General features: G+C 35.4%; 2 protein-coding genes and 1 pseudogene across 2 annotated transcripts; all 3 read right to left on the bottom strand.

Moving 5' to 3' along the window:
- Nucleotides 1-44: 44 nt before the first annotated feature.
- Nucleotides 45-2,507, bottom strand: LOC116159692. The gene is made up of 2 exons (XM_031472728.1): nt 2,319-2,507; nt 45-2,034 (listed from the first exon to the last, which is right to left on the bottom strand). The coding sequence occupies exon 2, from the start codon at nt 2,031-2,033 to the stop codon at nt 45-47; it is 1,989 nt and encodes a 662-aa protein (XP_031328588.1). The 5' UTR covers nt 2,034; nt 2,319-2,507.
- Nucleotides 2,508-4,827: 2,320 nt separating this feature from the next.
- On the bottom strand, nt 4,828-6,734 carry LOC116159680 (annotated as a pseudogene).
- A 4,540-nt stretch (nt 6,735-11,274) lies between these two features.
- Nucleotides 11,275-12,645, bottom strand: LOC116163612 (piggyBac transposable element-derived protein 4-like). Its single transcript, XM_031477639.1, has 2 exons — nt 12,216-12,645; nt 11,275-12,160 (listed from the first exon to the last, which is right to left on the bottom strand). The coding sequence occupies exons 1-2, from the start codon at nt 12,637-12,639 to the stop codon at nt 11,307-11,309; spliced, it is 1,278 nt and encodes a 425-aa protein (XP_031333499.1). The 5' UTR covers nt 12,640-12,645; the 3' UTR covers nt 11,275-11,306.
- Between the last annotated feature and the right edge of the window lie 273 nt (nt 12,646-12,918).

Genomic DNA, 12,918 nt, shown 5'->3' with positions numbered 1-12,918 from the left:
CATCTGCAAAAAAGTAGTAGGTAGACCAATTTAAAAAAAACTAATTATTTTTTACCTAAAAGCTTAGAGAATTCATCGCAATCAGATTCCGTCATGTCAATGTCTGAGTCAGATGAAGAGTCCAGAAATTTGTTCTTTTTTGTCATAAATTTAAAAGATTCTGAATTAGAATCTGAAGATGTATCACTTTCTTTGGGTATTTTCGTTCTCTTTCTGGTATTATTCTTATTTCCCTTCTTCTGGATATTCTGTGTTATTGTGGGTTTTCTACTTTTAAGTGTTTGAATGCTGGTTTTATTTATTACTAATTTTTTCTTGGTTCCAGATTTGTCTAACTTCAACTTCCTTATTTCTTCTAATTCTTCAATTCGAGTTTTCTCTGGCGTGCTTGTGTAAATTCTTGATTTTCCTACACGAGATTTCCTGTTTGTTTTTCGAGGCGCTGCTTTTGGGAACGGTTTTATATCTGATGGTTTCAATATGTGCAATGAAACGATATTGATCAATGGCTTTGTTGCTTCTTTCACAATTTCATTAACTATTGAACGCATCATTGCTGTTACATCGTGTGTGAATTTGTTTTCAGAATTGGTCGATAAATTGTTGGCAGACAAAGAAATAGATGCCTGATTTATATGGAAATTGTCTTTTTCAGATGGAGAAAGGTCAACGTGGTTAACATCTTGGTCAACCGATTTAACACTGGGATCGACAATGGTGACCAATTTTTCAGAATCTTCGTTTCTTTCAGGTTGTGGGTTTGTTCGGTCTGTAGCGTATGCTCCAAAGAAGTCTTCCTCTGAAAAAATTAGTCTGTTGATGGGCCACAATCCGGTGCTTGAAAAACCGCTTATAATATTTTTAGGCGTAAAACTTTGCAGGTAGGGTTCTGATGTCAGTTTGGCAATATCATAAATTGTTACAGGTCTTCCCGGGTTGCTCGAGATGTGATCATTAAAAGATACCTTGCATTTTTGTTTAAAAGGTCCATACACGGTTTTGTCAAGAGGTTGCATTTTGTGTGTACAATGTGGTGGAAACGATACCAATACTATTCCATTTTCGCGTGAATAGTTGATAGCCTCAACTGACACATGAGTCTCATGGTTATCCATTAACAAAAGTATGGGATGCATTTTACTGCTCTGAGTTTGAATTTTTATGTGTTCTAATAATTTGACAAATAATTCGGCAGTCATCCAACCTGATTTTGAGCCATAACCTATGGCACCGGGTACAGAACCATTTAAAAAATGATTTTTCATGCGGATGCGAGGATATATATACATCGGAGGGATTGTGTTACCCGTAGCGGAAACTACGCCGCAAAATGTAACTAATGTGCCCCTTTCCCCAGAAACACACTGACCAACAACTCTTTTGCCAGTTTCTGCTATCACTTTAGGTGCCTGAATGACTGTAGATATACCAGTCTCATCTGTATTCCAAATACGACTCGGATCAAACTTGTATTTGTCTTGTACCTGAATATAATTATTAAAAAATTCATCAACATTATGTTTATTAAAAGCCGACGCCCGTGCAACACTGGTGTTTTCGGGTTTTCTCAATGATAGTCTTGGATGGCGCTTCATAAACAACCGCATCCATTCGACGCCAGCAATTTCGTTTTCTTTCCACTGTATAGGAAAAGTTTTTTGCAATTTAACTGCATACTGATACGCCAATTTCCGAGTTGCCTGATATGTCAAACCATATAAAATTTGTGATGATTGCTTAAGATATGATTCAAGTTCATTTTCTTCGTTTACAGAAAATATTTGCCGAGTAGCATATTTTGAAAGGCCTGAAATTTGCAACGAGCCTTCATCACTGTCATTTCCAGAATCAGAATGGGCAATTTGCCTCTTGGCCTTTGAAACTCTGTCATGAAGCGTCGATTTTTTTACACCAAATGTGCTAGCAGCAAGTCGTATCGACATATTATTTTGAATTACATTTGAAACAGCTGTTTGGATTGTTTCTTCAGGAACCTCGGGTCGATTTCGTTTTTTAACGTAATTTCTAACCATGCTAAATAAACGTTATATATTATAATCCAAATGAAACAAGCTTAACAACAAAGTGGGGCACCTCCGGACAGTCCGAATGTGCCCCACACTATACTGTCCGGTTGTGCCTCACATGCACATCATGTAAACACTTTAAAAAATCTGAGAATTTTGAACTTGCCGCTTCTTAAAATATAGGTTATGTAATGTGAAAATATGATACTTTATGCCTAATATACTTTGCAATAAAAAAAATACAAAACTAAATAGTGCAAATCCTTAGGAGTAGATGGCCATAATACTTACTTCAGGTAGCGTTTTACGACTTTTAATAATAACTTCAAAATCACTTAAAATACCGGCACGAAATTTTGACACACGGATTGAACAAAGCACTGTAACCAACTGTTAAAATATGAAATCACATTTCGCTATGGAAGGCGGTAAAATCAAATTGTCCGGAGGTGCCCCATGTCCGAACCTGCCCCGGTCTACCCTACTGCAATTTCGCACACTGGGGAGATATTTCTACCGTCACAGCTGATTCCGGTCATGAAACTTGCGAGAAGGAAACAACCCTATGAAGTACGTCAGCTAACCTACACAGATTTTTTGGACTTTAAGTCTTTTTCTAAGGATCTAAGAATTTTGAATTCCAGGAAGGATGATACTGGAACGAGTATTAACTGGACTACCATTAGAGAAAGTTGAGAAAGCAGACACAACTAGGATTTATTTTAAAAATAGTCACTTGGACAAGGACTATAAATCGTTACCTCTTAAGCGTTCAGTTGAACAACAGTTGAAAATTTCTGTGCCTGGTAAGCTAAACCAAGAACCGACAAAAGTGTCAGAAAATAAATACAAAGACTTTGTTGCTTTGTGTAATGGGGACACGCCTGTAATTAAAAATCCCGAATTCGTAAAATTTTATAAATCTTTACCGCACTAGGCAATTCGTTATTAATTTGACAGAAAGTGTTATAAGTTTTCCATGAAAGATATTTTTTTTGTTTATAGTATTTATGTAAGTAAATATAAACACTTTTAGTTTATTTTATAATTATTACCTTTCAATAACTAGAAATACATGATTAGCATAACTCCACAAACGCTAAATTAAATTCTAACAAAAAAGGTGTATCTCATTTTTCAAAATTTTGGTAAGAGCATGTTAAAGAAAAGTTTCTTCATACCATTACTAGAGGTACTAAAAAGTCAATAACCAGAATTCAAGTCAATACACACATAAATACGTCCACAAAACAACATTATACGAATTAACTTGGTAAGAAAATTGTTTTTCGTCGACCTCTCGATAACAGCATAAATTACACCTTAGTTACGGGTGTAGTAATCAAGCTCATTAATGGTTAGAAACCATTATACGTTAGCAACCATTAATCGTTAGCAACCACTTATACATAACCATTATGCATTAGCAACCATTCATCGTTAGCAACAACTTATACATAATAACCATTTTATTAGAGGGAAATGACATTTATATAACAATTCACTTTCGGCAACAGCTGAGAACTTCCATCCACCTAACCATTTTAATCTCGGTTTTAATGTAGTGAGATCAGCAGCCAGTATGGTCGCCAACGATCTCAGCAAAGCATATCCTGTGTAGCTTCTCGGATAAGGTATTGTTAAGGTATTAAGTTATTTTACCTTCAACATTGAGTACGTCGACCACAGAGATGAACTTTTCCATATCTTTAACTGTTAATACACGTACTTTAGTACAGTTGCAAAAGAATTAATTACATTCTAATTTCACATACCTTTTCAAGGTAAAATGTCAACATGACATTTTCGGAAATATCTCCTTTCAAATTCATTGTATTCCATCAATTGCCGAACTGATCGAAACCGTTCCAATAAGTTTCTTTTGATTTGAGTGGATATAATGTTAAAATCGCCTCCGCAGCAGAGCAAGCAACATAATCTTCCACTGCGATGAGGACTGACGGCACAGCATAAAACAACACATTACTATAGCAACGACAGTAGCTGTAATTTAGTGAAAAATCGTACCTCATAATCTCGTTTGTAATTTCTTGTAGTAGTGAATTTAAAATTACCTGCCCCAGTGAAGTCGACGAAAAAACGTTGTATGCAATTCATGTATAAATCGGCGGTTATTGGTTCGTTCGAATTTAGTCCACTCGCTGCGCTCGTGGACTAAACATCTCACTCACCAATAAAACGCCTCATTTATACACTCATTGCATAAATAACTATTAAACACCCTCTACTGAAAAATATCAAATAATGAGTTACGCCATTATGTAAGATAACCCACGATATGATGGTGATCGCGTACTTTATTTGATCTTCCGTAAAAAGTTTCTCGCAAATGTGACACACTATAGCGTTCAAATAGTTTTGCATCTGAAGAGGACTAAGAACTTCCATGGGAACAATAGTAGGGGAGAGTTGGGTAAAACGGGATAGTTAGTTATTTAGGTCTCGTAGTTTTTTTTTATGAAACTATTGCAAAGGACGGTTTTTTCCTTCATGTTTCAGTGATAAATAACCTATTTATTACTCACCATTACTGATCAAAAAAAACAGCTACATTATCAGAAAAAATTTTTTTTTCGTTTGAGTGCCAACTATCTCGTGTTAGCCAACTAGTTGGGTAAAACAAGATACTAATAATTTTCTTAAGACCCACACTGTACTACATACTTTAGGAAAAACTGCAAAAGGAACTTTTAAAAATATATTGCTAAAACAAAAAAAAAAACGTAAGTAGGTAAACAAAAAGCACAACTCGTTTGTATTTTTAAAAGAATTAAAGAAACTATTGACAGAAGTCGCAGACAAAAACTTCGTCTTCATCTTCTCCCACTCCTGCACATGCTTGGTGGGCCCATCCTCTGCAATGTTCGCACCTTATCCAACCCTCTGACTTTGAATTAGAAAAACTTTCGTTGCAAAATATGCAGTTCACCTCTTTGCTTTCTTCTTCTGAACTGCTACTATCATTTCTCTTTCGTTTCTTTGCCTTTATGTCGTGTTTGATTGCCTGCTTATTTGCACTTATTTTCCCTTTTTTATTCACTTTGGCACTGAGGGCCGCCTTTTTGGAACCTTCAGCGTTAAATCTTGGCTTCTTTGTAAGTTTTTTACTCATAGACTCTTCTAGTTCGTTTTTGTATGGTGTCGATGTTAAAACAGCAGTTTTTCCCCTTCTTCTATCATTGGGATTTAAAGTCCTATCAGAATGTGGAAGTGGTATAACGTCCTTTGGAGCAACTAGAAAATGTTGAGTGTTTTTGGAACATGATGAAATGGCATTTGCGTAAAATTGCTTTACATTAATTGGGCTTGTAGTGTTCTGCATAGAATTAGGTGTTTTTGCAGAATCCAATTCGTCACCTGAAGTTGAAAGTTTTTTTGAGGGGGGCAATCAGTGATGGTTCAGTGGGTGTTCTGGGCGGTGTTCTTGGTGGTGTTCTAGGCCTTTGAGATAACGGACCACCATTTGTTCCATCTTGGGTATTTGCATCATTTTTTGCAGGCCTATTTGTGGTTTCCGCCGGTTCAAACATCCAATCCGGAAAGACATCTGGATTTAGTGGGTACACGCCCGTTTTCTTAAACCCATTAACTGCTGTTTGAATGCTAGCAGCTTTCATGAATGCACTTCCAAAAGTTTTCCAATTTGGGAAATCGTAACGGGCCTACCTGGGTGCTGTTGCATCCACCTTTGTACTTCAGAACTGTAGTATGTGCTAAGCGGTGACATAAAGCTTACGTCTAAAGGTTGAAGACGATGAGTTGTGTGCGGTGGGAAACATAGCAACACTATACCGCTTTCCCTAGCCTTCTCAATTAGCTATATGTTCTTGGTATGGGTCGCATGTCCATCCAGAAGTAAAAGAACGGGATTGTCTTTGGAAGGGTTAGAAAATGTGATAAATTTATCAAACCAACTTATAAATATTTCTTTTTGCATCCATCCTGAAGGATGATAATGCGCTGTACTTCCAGGAGGAGCATCATCTAAGAGTTCCGGTTTCGCTCTAGCTCTTGGAAACACGAACATTGGAGACATGAATACACCACTAGCGCTCATGCAGATTTCGACCGTAACGAGAACTCCACGTTCCGCCGAGGATAAGGAGCCCACTTGTCGCTTCCCACGTAATGATAAACATTTGGATTTTTTTTGGGTACTGTCATAATTCCTGTTTCATCGACATTATAAATACGCTCAGGAGGTATTTTGAATTTTTCTAGTGTTCCAGAAAGTAAATTGAAAAATTTATCTACCGCAGTCCTATTAAAACCCATTGCCCTAGCAAGTGACGTCGGCTCAGGTGATCGAAGTTTGACATTCGGGTGCCTAGCTAAGAAAGCATACAGCCATGCTTTGCCGGCCTTTTTCTTCTCCATATTGAATCTATGAGATATGCCATTGCGATGGGCTAGCTCAAAAGCCAAACTTCTTAACTGATCGAGCGTTAATCCAAACAGACGTGCTTCCATGCTCAAAATGTGTTCCACTAATTCCTCTTCTTGAGCCAATGTGAAAACTGGTTTATGACGCCCTAGTCCTTTTTTTGATGAATCCTCCCTATTCAGAACGCCTCGCTTAACTTTTTTCACCCTTGCTTCAATAGTAGATCGAGGCACCCCATACTCTTTCGATGCCTTGAGGTACCCCATTCTTCCTTCTAGTACCTCCTCGACAGCCAGATGCATACTGTTCTCGTCCCAAGATTGCCTATCTGATTTTCTTGTATATTTTCCCATCGCACTTAAAAACTGAAACAAGAATTTGCTACCTAAGCACTCAAAAAAGAAATTGTTGATGTAGTTGGGTAAAACGAGATACCATCCTGTTTTACCCAACCGACAGTATCCCGTTTTACCCAACTTTTGATTTTAATGCATGTGACCATATTTTAGTAAATAAACAAAAAGCGATTCTAAAACCTAGTGCATATAACTATAGTACACAAACATATTATGCATTAAAACCACTCACCTTTAAATTAGTTTCCTTGTGAACCGAAAAATAAATATGTTCAGCAACCAAAAACACAATAATCTAACCACACACTTTCATAAATTCGCATCTTTTACCGCGTATACTGAAGATAAAGTAGGTATCTTATTTGCTTCATGCACGTAAACACCCGAAGCTGTAAGTTCGACTCACACCTCATAGGTAGCACTAATTGCTTTCAAATAAAACAGGGTATCCCGTTTTACCCACCTCTCCCCTATTCACAATTTCATTTGCCCAATCGGCAATCTCACGCAAGCCTTAATAAACCATTGAATACAATCCTGACCTCGGTATGAAAAAATTTTGAAAGTGATTCATCATACGAACACTTAAGGCTGTTTGTGAATGGACTATTTCGTTTTTCATAAATTTCAGGCGTAATTATAGTCCGATTTTTTTGAAATTTTGCACATTTGTGCAGTTAACTGTTACTATTTGCGCTGAGATCTCAAAAATTGAATAGTTTTAAAAACAAGCAAAAATTTTTGTAAATAATAGACATATCAAAAATCGAAGATCTCAGCGCGTACTATCAATGAAACATAATAGGGTTTTATGAAATGACAAATTTCCATTTTTTTGTAAATAAATCTGTAATTTATGAAAAAAGGTTTAATTTAATTTTGCTACAGACGGTGCTGCCTCTAGCAGTATATCAAATTAGTGTATGTTAACTCCGCCGCTTACTCCCACCACTGACAATGCGAGTTGCGAGCACATTCGGTTAGAATTTTTATTTCTTCACCTTCTTTTCTTTATCATTATTATGGTAATTTTAAAATAAAAAAAATTATATTTACATGACCATTTTAGATATCGCGGGACAATACGTTTTGGGAAAGTAAAATGAAAAGTAAATTATCAAACTTTTATTAAACATGTCTTCTCCCCGAAATTATCGACCCTAGATTTCCTAAGAATTTATCCATAAGGAACCCTGAACGATCATTATTTTAACACTTTTCTTATCCGAAGCGTGGGTAGGCAAAAATTTGTTACGACTTTATATTTATTTTTGCATTTTAGTGAGTTTGTCGAGGTGGATAAAATTTCATTTACTTTGCACATTTTAATTGAAACTTCAAATCGCATATACATTTAGCAACGATTTACAAGCAAAAAAGTCAACGCATTGCTTTCCCAATTCCAATATACGTGAAAACCGCGGAGAAGGGTTTCGGTACTATTCGGATACTGTACGGAATAAAAAGGTACGTTCTAATTGACTAGCGCGTATTACATTGGTTATTGTCTTTCCGCCTTAATTCTGTATTCCCTTTACCGTTGCCCCGCAGGTGCAAGTCGAATGATAGTTACAAACAACCTTAAGGTAAAAGGCAATACTAAACGGAGTATGCTTTTGGTAAAGTGTGGTATTGGCATCTGGAAGATTGGCTTTATCACATTTTTCCAAGATACACTCGAGGTCCGCGTAAATAGTAAATGGTACTTCCTCCATGTTAGAATAATGTGTAAATTTTAGAATCTTTTCAGTCGAATGGAACACTTAAAAAAAAGTTGTTATGCACCGCACAATTGTGTCACTGTATATTACAAATTATAGTGCATATAGAAATAGCAACAGGTTGTAGTAACTTTTCCTAAAACTTTATTGATAATGACCAGTTATGTAAAATACAACACCTTGTGAAGTAAAAGATCAAACTTAAGTAGCAGATTTGGTCGACAAAGGATGGTAACAGTGACAACAATTTAATAGTGTTTGGTAAAGTCTGTTTATAAACGTCTATTACAACAGTATTCATAGTAACATCCATATTATTGCAAATTGTACAATGGTGATGTCGCAATGACACATTGAGCGTGTTAAGCTGCTCCGTACTTTAAAGGGGGAAAATCACCACAAAGTGTGGGGCTATTTACTATTTTCTATTGTGATAGACTATTTCCATATTGCAATTTACTATGTAGCTTCGATTTATAACAATCTGCACAACAGTGTTGCGTTACTCATTACAGAAAAAAGTGGCACTAAAGATCAGAATGAATTAGGGAAATAGGTAAATAAAAATGACTTGCCTAATTAATACCTTTATTTATTTTTTAAAGTAGATACAAAAACAAAATTCTATAAATATCTACAAAACTAAAAAAACTACATACAGTGAGTTTTTTTTTAATGCGAACATAGGAGTTTGCATGCAATGTAATTTCCCTATGTTCCATTAAAAAAAAACACATCAATCTATGAGGTGTGCCCGGTTCACATTCCCAAAACGCGCAACTTGTGTGACTATGAACAACAACTCATAGTCTTTATGATGAAGAGCACTCGGTAAGATTTTTTTAAATAAGCCATGTGAGGCCATAGCAACTTTAGGATACATTTTTCTTAAACTTACGATAACTTGACTTCACATGGCACGCGCTGACATCACAATTCATTGTGAACCAACCTTCAATTATTTGTAGTTCATGTGCACCTGGTATTCTACTAATTTGATTTATTCAATACATAAATGAAGAAAATAAGAAAATAAATAACGCAAACAATTACAATAAATGTTCGAAGTGTCCTCCTTGACATTCTAAGCAATAACCTAACCGATTTCGTAATTAAATTGGACGGCGGTATTTTTAAAAATGTGACAGCTGTCAATTGTATCTACTACTCATTTGAACTACTCAATAGATTTATGTGTTTTTTTTACAATCGAACATAGGGAAATTACATTGCATACAAACTCCTGTGTTCGCATTTGAAAAAAATTCACTGTATGTACCTACATATAATTAATAATTAGTACTATACCTACTTCTAATTAGCTGTATGAAGTAAAACCGGACACAGTTGACTTCTGAATATCATACTGCATGTCTAACAGAAACAAAACATTGGTTATTGAATAATTTTGACAATAAACATGGTATGTAATCGTGTAATGCATCATAGTTTATTAATTTAATGTTATTTTTGGAACAAGTGGTCCCTGGAATTACTTAATACGCATGAATATATTGATTAAAGATTATGGTTTTCATTTCATAATAGGCAAATAATATTTCAGTGTTCTTAAATATGAACACCTTTTCAATAGCAGCAAATATAGGGAGTAATTCGCAATTAAGTATTATAATGGTACCGGGTTTATACTTTGTACCCCAAACCTCTACCCAATCTATCTCGAGAATGTCGTCACTATCACTGTAGGAAATAGAGTATCTAGTAGGTGTTTTTCAGGAACTATGGTATTTCCTATTTCAAATTTTGAACGGAGAGGTGATATAAGCTGGTGACATAACTTGAGTTGTGCTTTTGATGTTAATGTGTGGATCGTATTTTTAAAAGAACCCTACACATATGATGTTAATTTAGACTCTCTGTGTTTTTGTTCAGCTCTCATACACCACAGATGAATTAGAGGGCCTACATTATCGAAAACCATCCCGTAGTGTATAAGATGATGGTGTTTAGGTCTTAATTTTTTACAATATTTAACTATTAATGAAACATGTTCTTCAATAATTATTTTTAACCTTGTACCTTCCGAAAATTGTAGACTTGGAGCAGTAACGATATCAATAATTTCTCTAGGAGTGATCCAAATATTCAATATATCTAAATTTGTTGGTACAAGATCGCCAATTAGAACTCCTAAATAGCGAGTAAAACATAACATCTCACTTGCAGACATATTAATTTTAGAGTTTAAACGATCCAATGTTAATAAAGGAGGTTTGTTAGAGCTTTCTAACTCACCGTAGTTAAAAGATTTAATTCGGCTATTTAAAATTTCGAGGATGAAAAGTTTCAGATCGAATATTAAACTACTAAGAAGATACGTTATGTCATAAATACACACACCTTCAAAGATATCGTGCATTATGTCGACGCTACAATTTGAGGTTAAATGGAAGTTTTGAACATCATTCTAGATACAATTTTCTTTAACACCCGTTTCAGTTATATTATTTATTCGTAAGTCATTATCATAACATTCTTTGGTTCTTAGTAAACTATCATTTTGAATACAAGCATTAAAAGAATTTTCTTTTGGCATTTTGCAGAATCGACACCGATAGTTTGCCGAAAAACTTTCAGTTAAACCTAACATGGAATGCATTCCTAAATTATCTCCAATTATTAACCTTCGTAATACCATGGTAAAAAACTTTCATTAGATACCAAGCGGGGTACAAATATACCCCACCCCTTTTTTGTATCAGGAGCTCTAAACATTTATTGTTTAAATAAAGGGCAGACAAAAAAGTACATGTTTGATTAATTTTTAACTATAAATTTATTTATTGCATGAATTACAAATTGTTGTAATGTTAGAATGTTCGGCACATACGAATTTTGAACACTGGACGCAATGTTTTCTAGACTTTTTATCAGCATTCCTCGGACATATGTGACATCGGCCACTTTTTTTCTGATTTGGAACCTGCTCTCTATTTTCCTTATCTGTTTTCAGTTCAGGTAAAACGGTTACCATATTTTGCTTAATTTTTTCGTGCAATGAACGATCCTTATTATAGCGGCAAATAATATTATTTCTTACTAATTGATGACCTAGTTCCAATAAAAACATTCTTCTTTTATCTAAACGACCTTTTTTCCACTCTGGGTTAGCATGAATCCACAGTTTGTAAGCATTGATAGCTGCAATATCCAGCAAATGGAAGAAAATTGCCATAGGCCACCGGTTGGTCTTCCTTTGGGTGGTGTATTCTTTAGCAAGTTTGTCAGTCGTGTCTACAGCTCCTTTGGTTTTATTATAATGTAGTATTATATCAGGCTTATAATCATTATCAGCACCACTTATTTTGTCGTCTCGATGTTCAGTTGACAAAAGAACGACAGCGGAGTTTCTCTTTGGAACGTACGAGACCAGTGTTTTGTCTTTCATGAAGGCAAACATACTTGAAAAATCTTTTTTGTACCTGGCGGGAAGTAACTCGCTAGGTATATATGGCTTATTTCGCCGTAAAGTTCCACATAGTGTTAGGTTCCTCTGTAACAATTTATCTGCCAGTTCAATACTGGTAAAGAAATTGTCAGTAGTAATTCCATATCCCTGTCCTAAATGGCTTACCATATCCAAGACCACCCTCTGACCTTGACCCTTTTCTGGTTTGTTACCAATTTTTCCTAAAAAAAAACAAAATGTAAAAACACCAACAGATTTTTATAAGAAAAGTGTTACCTAGGTAAACCTGCATATTTACTGTGTAGGCAGTTTCACAGTCCGCAAGAGCCCAAATTTTGATCCCATATTTGTCGGGTTTACTCTTCATGTAAACCCTGAATGGAGCCTTTCCTCGGAATGGAACTAGCTGTTCGTCAACACATAAATGACCGTTCGGATTGAAAGATTTTTTACAATTCGATACAAATATATCGAATATATCCCGTATTGGTGCCAATTTGTCAACAGTTTTTCGTTCTTCGCGAGTTTCAAAATTATCAAATCTCAAAAAACTCATTATTTGCTGAAATCTGTTGCGAGACAACGAAGCTGATACTATTGGACGACACAAAACTGGGTCTTGACTCCATAAAACATAAACTGGTTCCTTGTTACCATGAACAGCTCCAAAATTTATAAGAAGACCAAGAAAAGCGTCCATCTCTTCTTTTACTATTGGAACAAACGCTTTGTTTTTTTTTGGAATACACAAATTCGGCTTTTCTGTTAGTTTCTCTCAAGATTATATTTATTACATCTTCAGAGAAGAATAGATCAAACGCCTCCTTTATAGATGTAAATTTCGAACTGTATTGTGTTAGACCCGATGGCAATTTTTGTATGTTATGTTTTGCCCTTTTTACTCTCGTAACGTACGGTATTTTAGCCCATTCGGAACCGTCCTTCGCTATATAACGTAAATTCTCGCCGCCCTCAGAAA

Source organism: Photinus pyralis, unplaced genomic scaffold (assembly GCF_008802855.1).
Source record: "Photinus pyralis isolate 1611_PpyrPB1 unplaced genomic scaffold, Ppyr1.3 Ppyr1.4_LG1, whole genome shotgun sequence".
Classification (NCBI taxonomy): domain Eukaryota; kingdom Metazoa; phylum Arthropoda; class Insecta; order Coleoptera; family Lampyridae; genus Photinus; species Photinus pyralis.
This window is presented reverse-complemented; position numbering and strand designations above follow the sequence as displayed.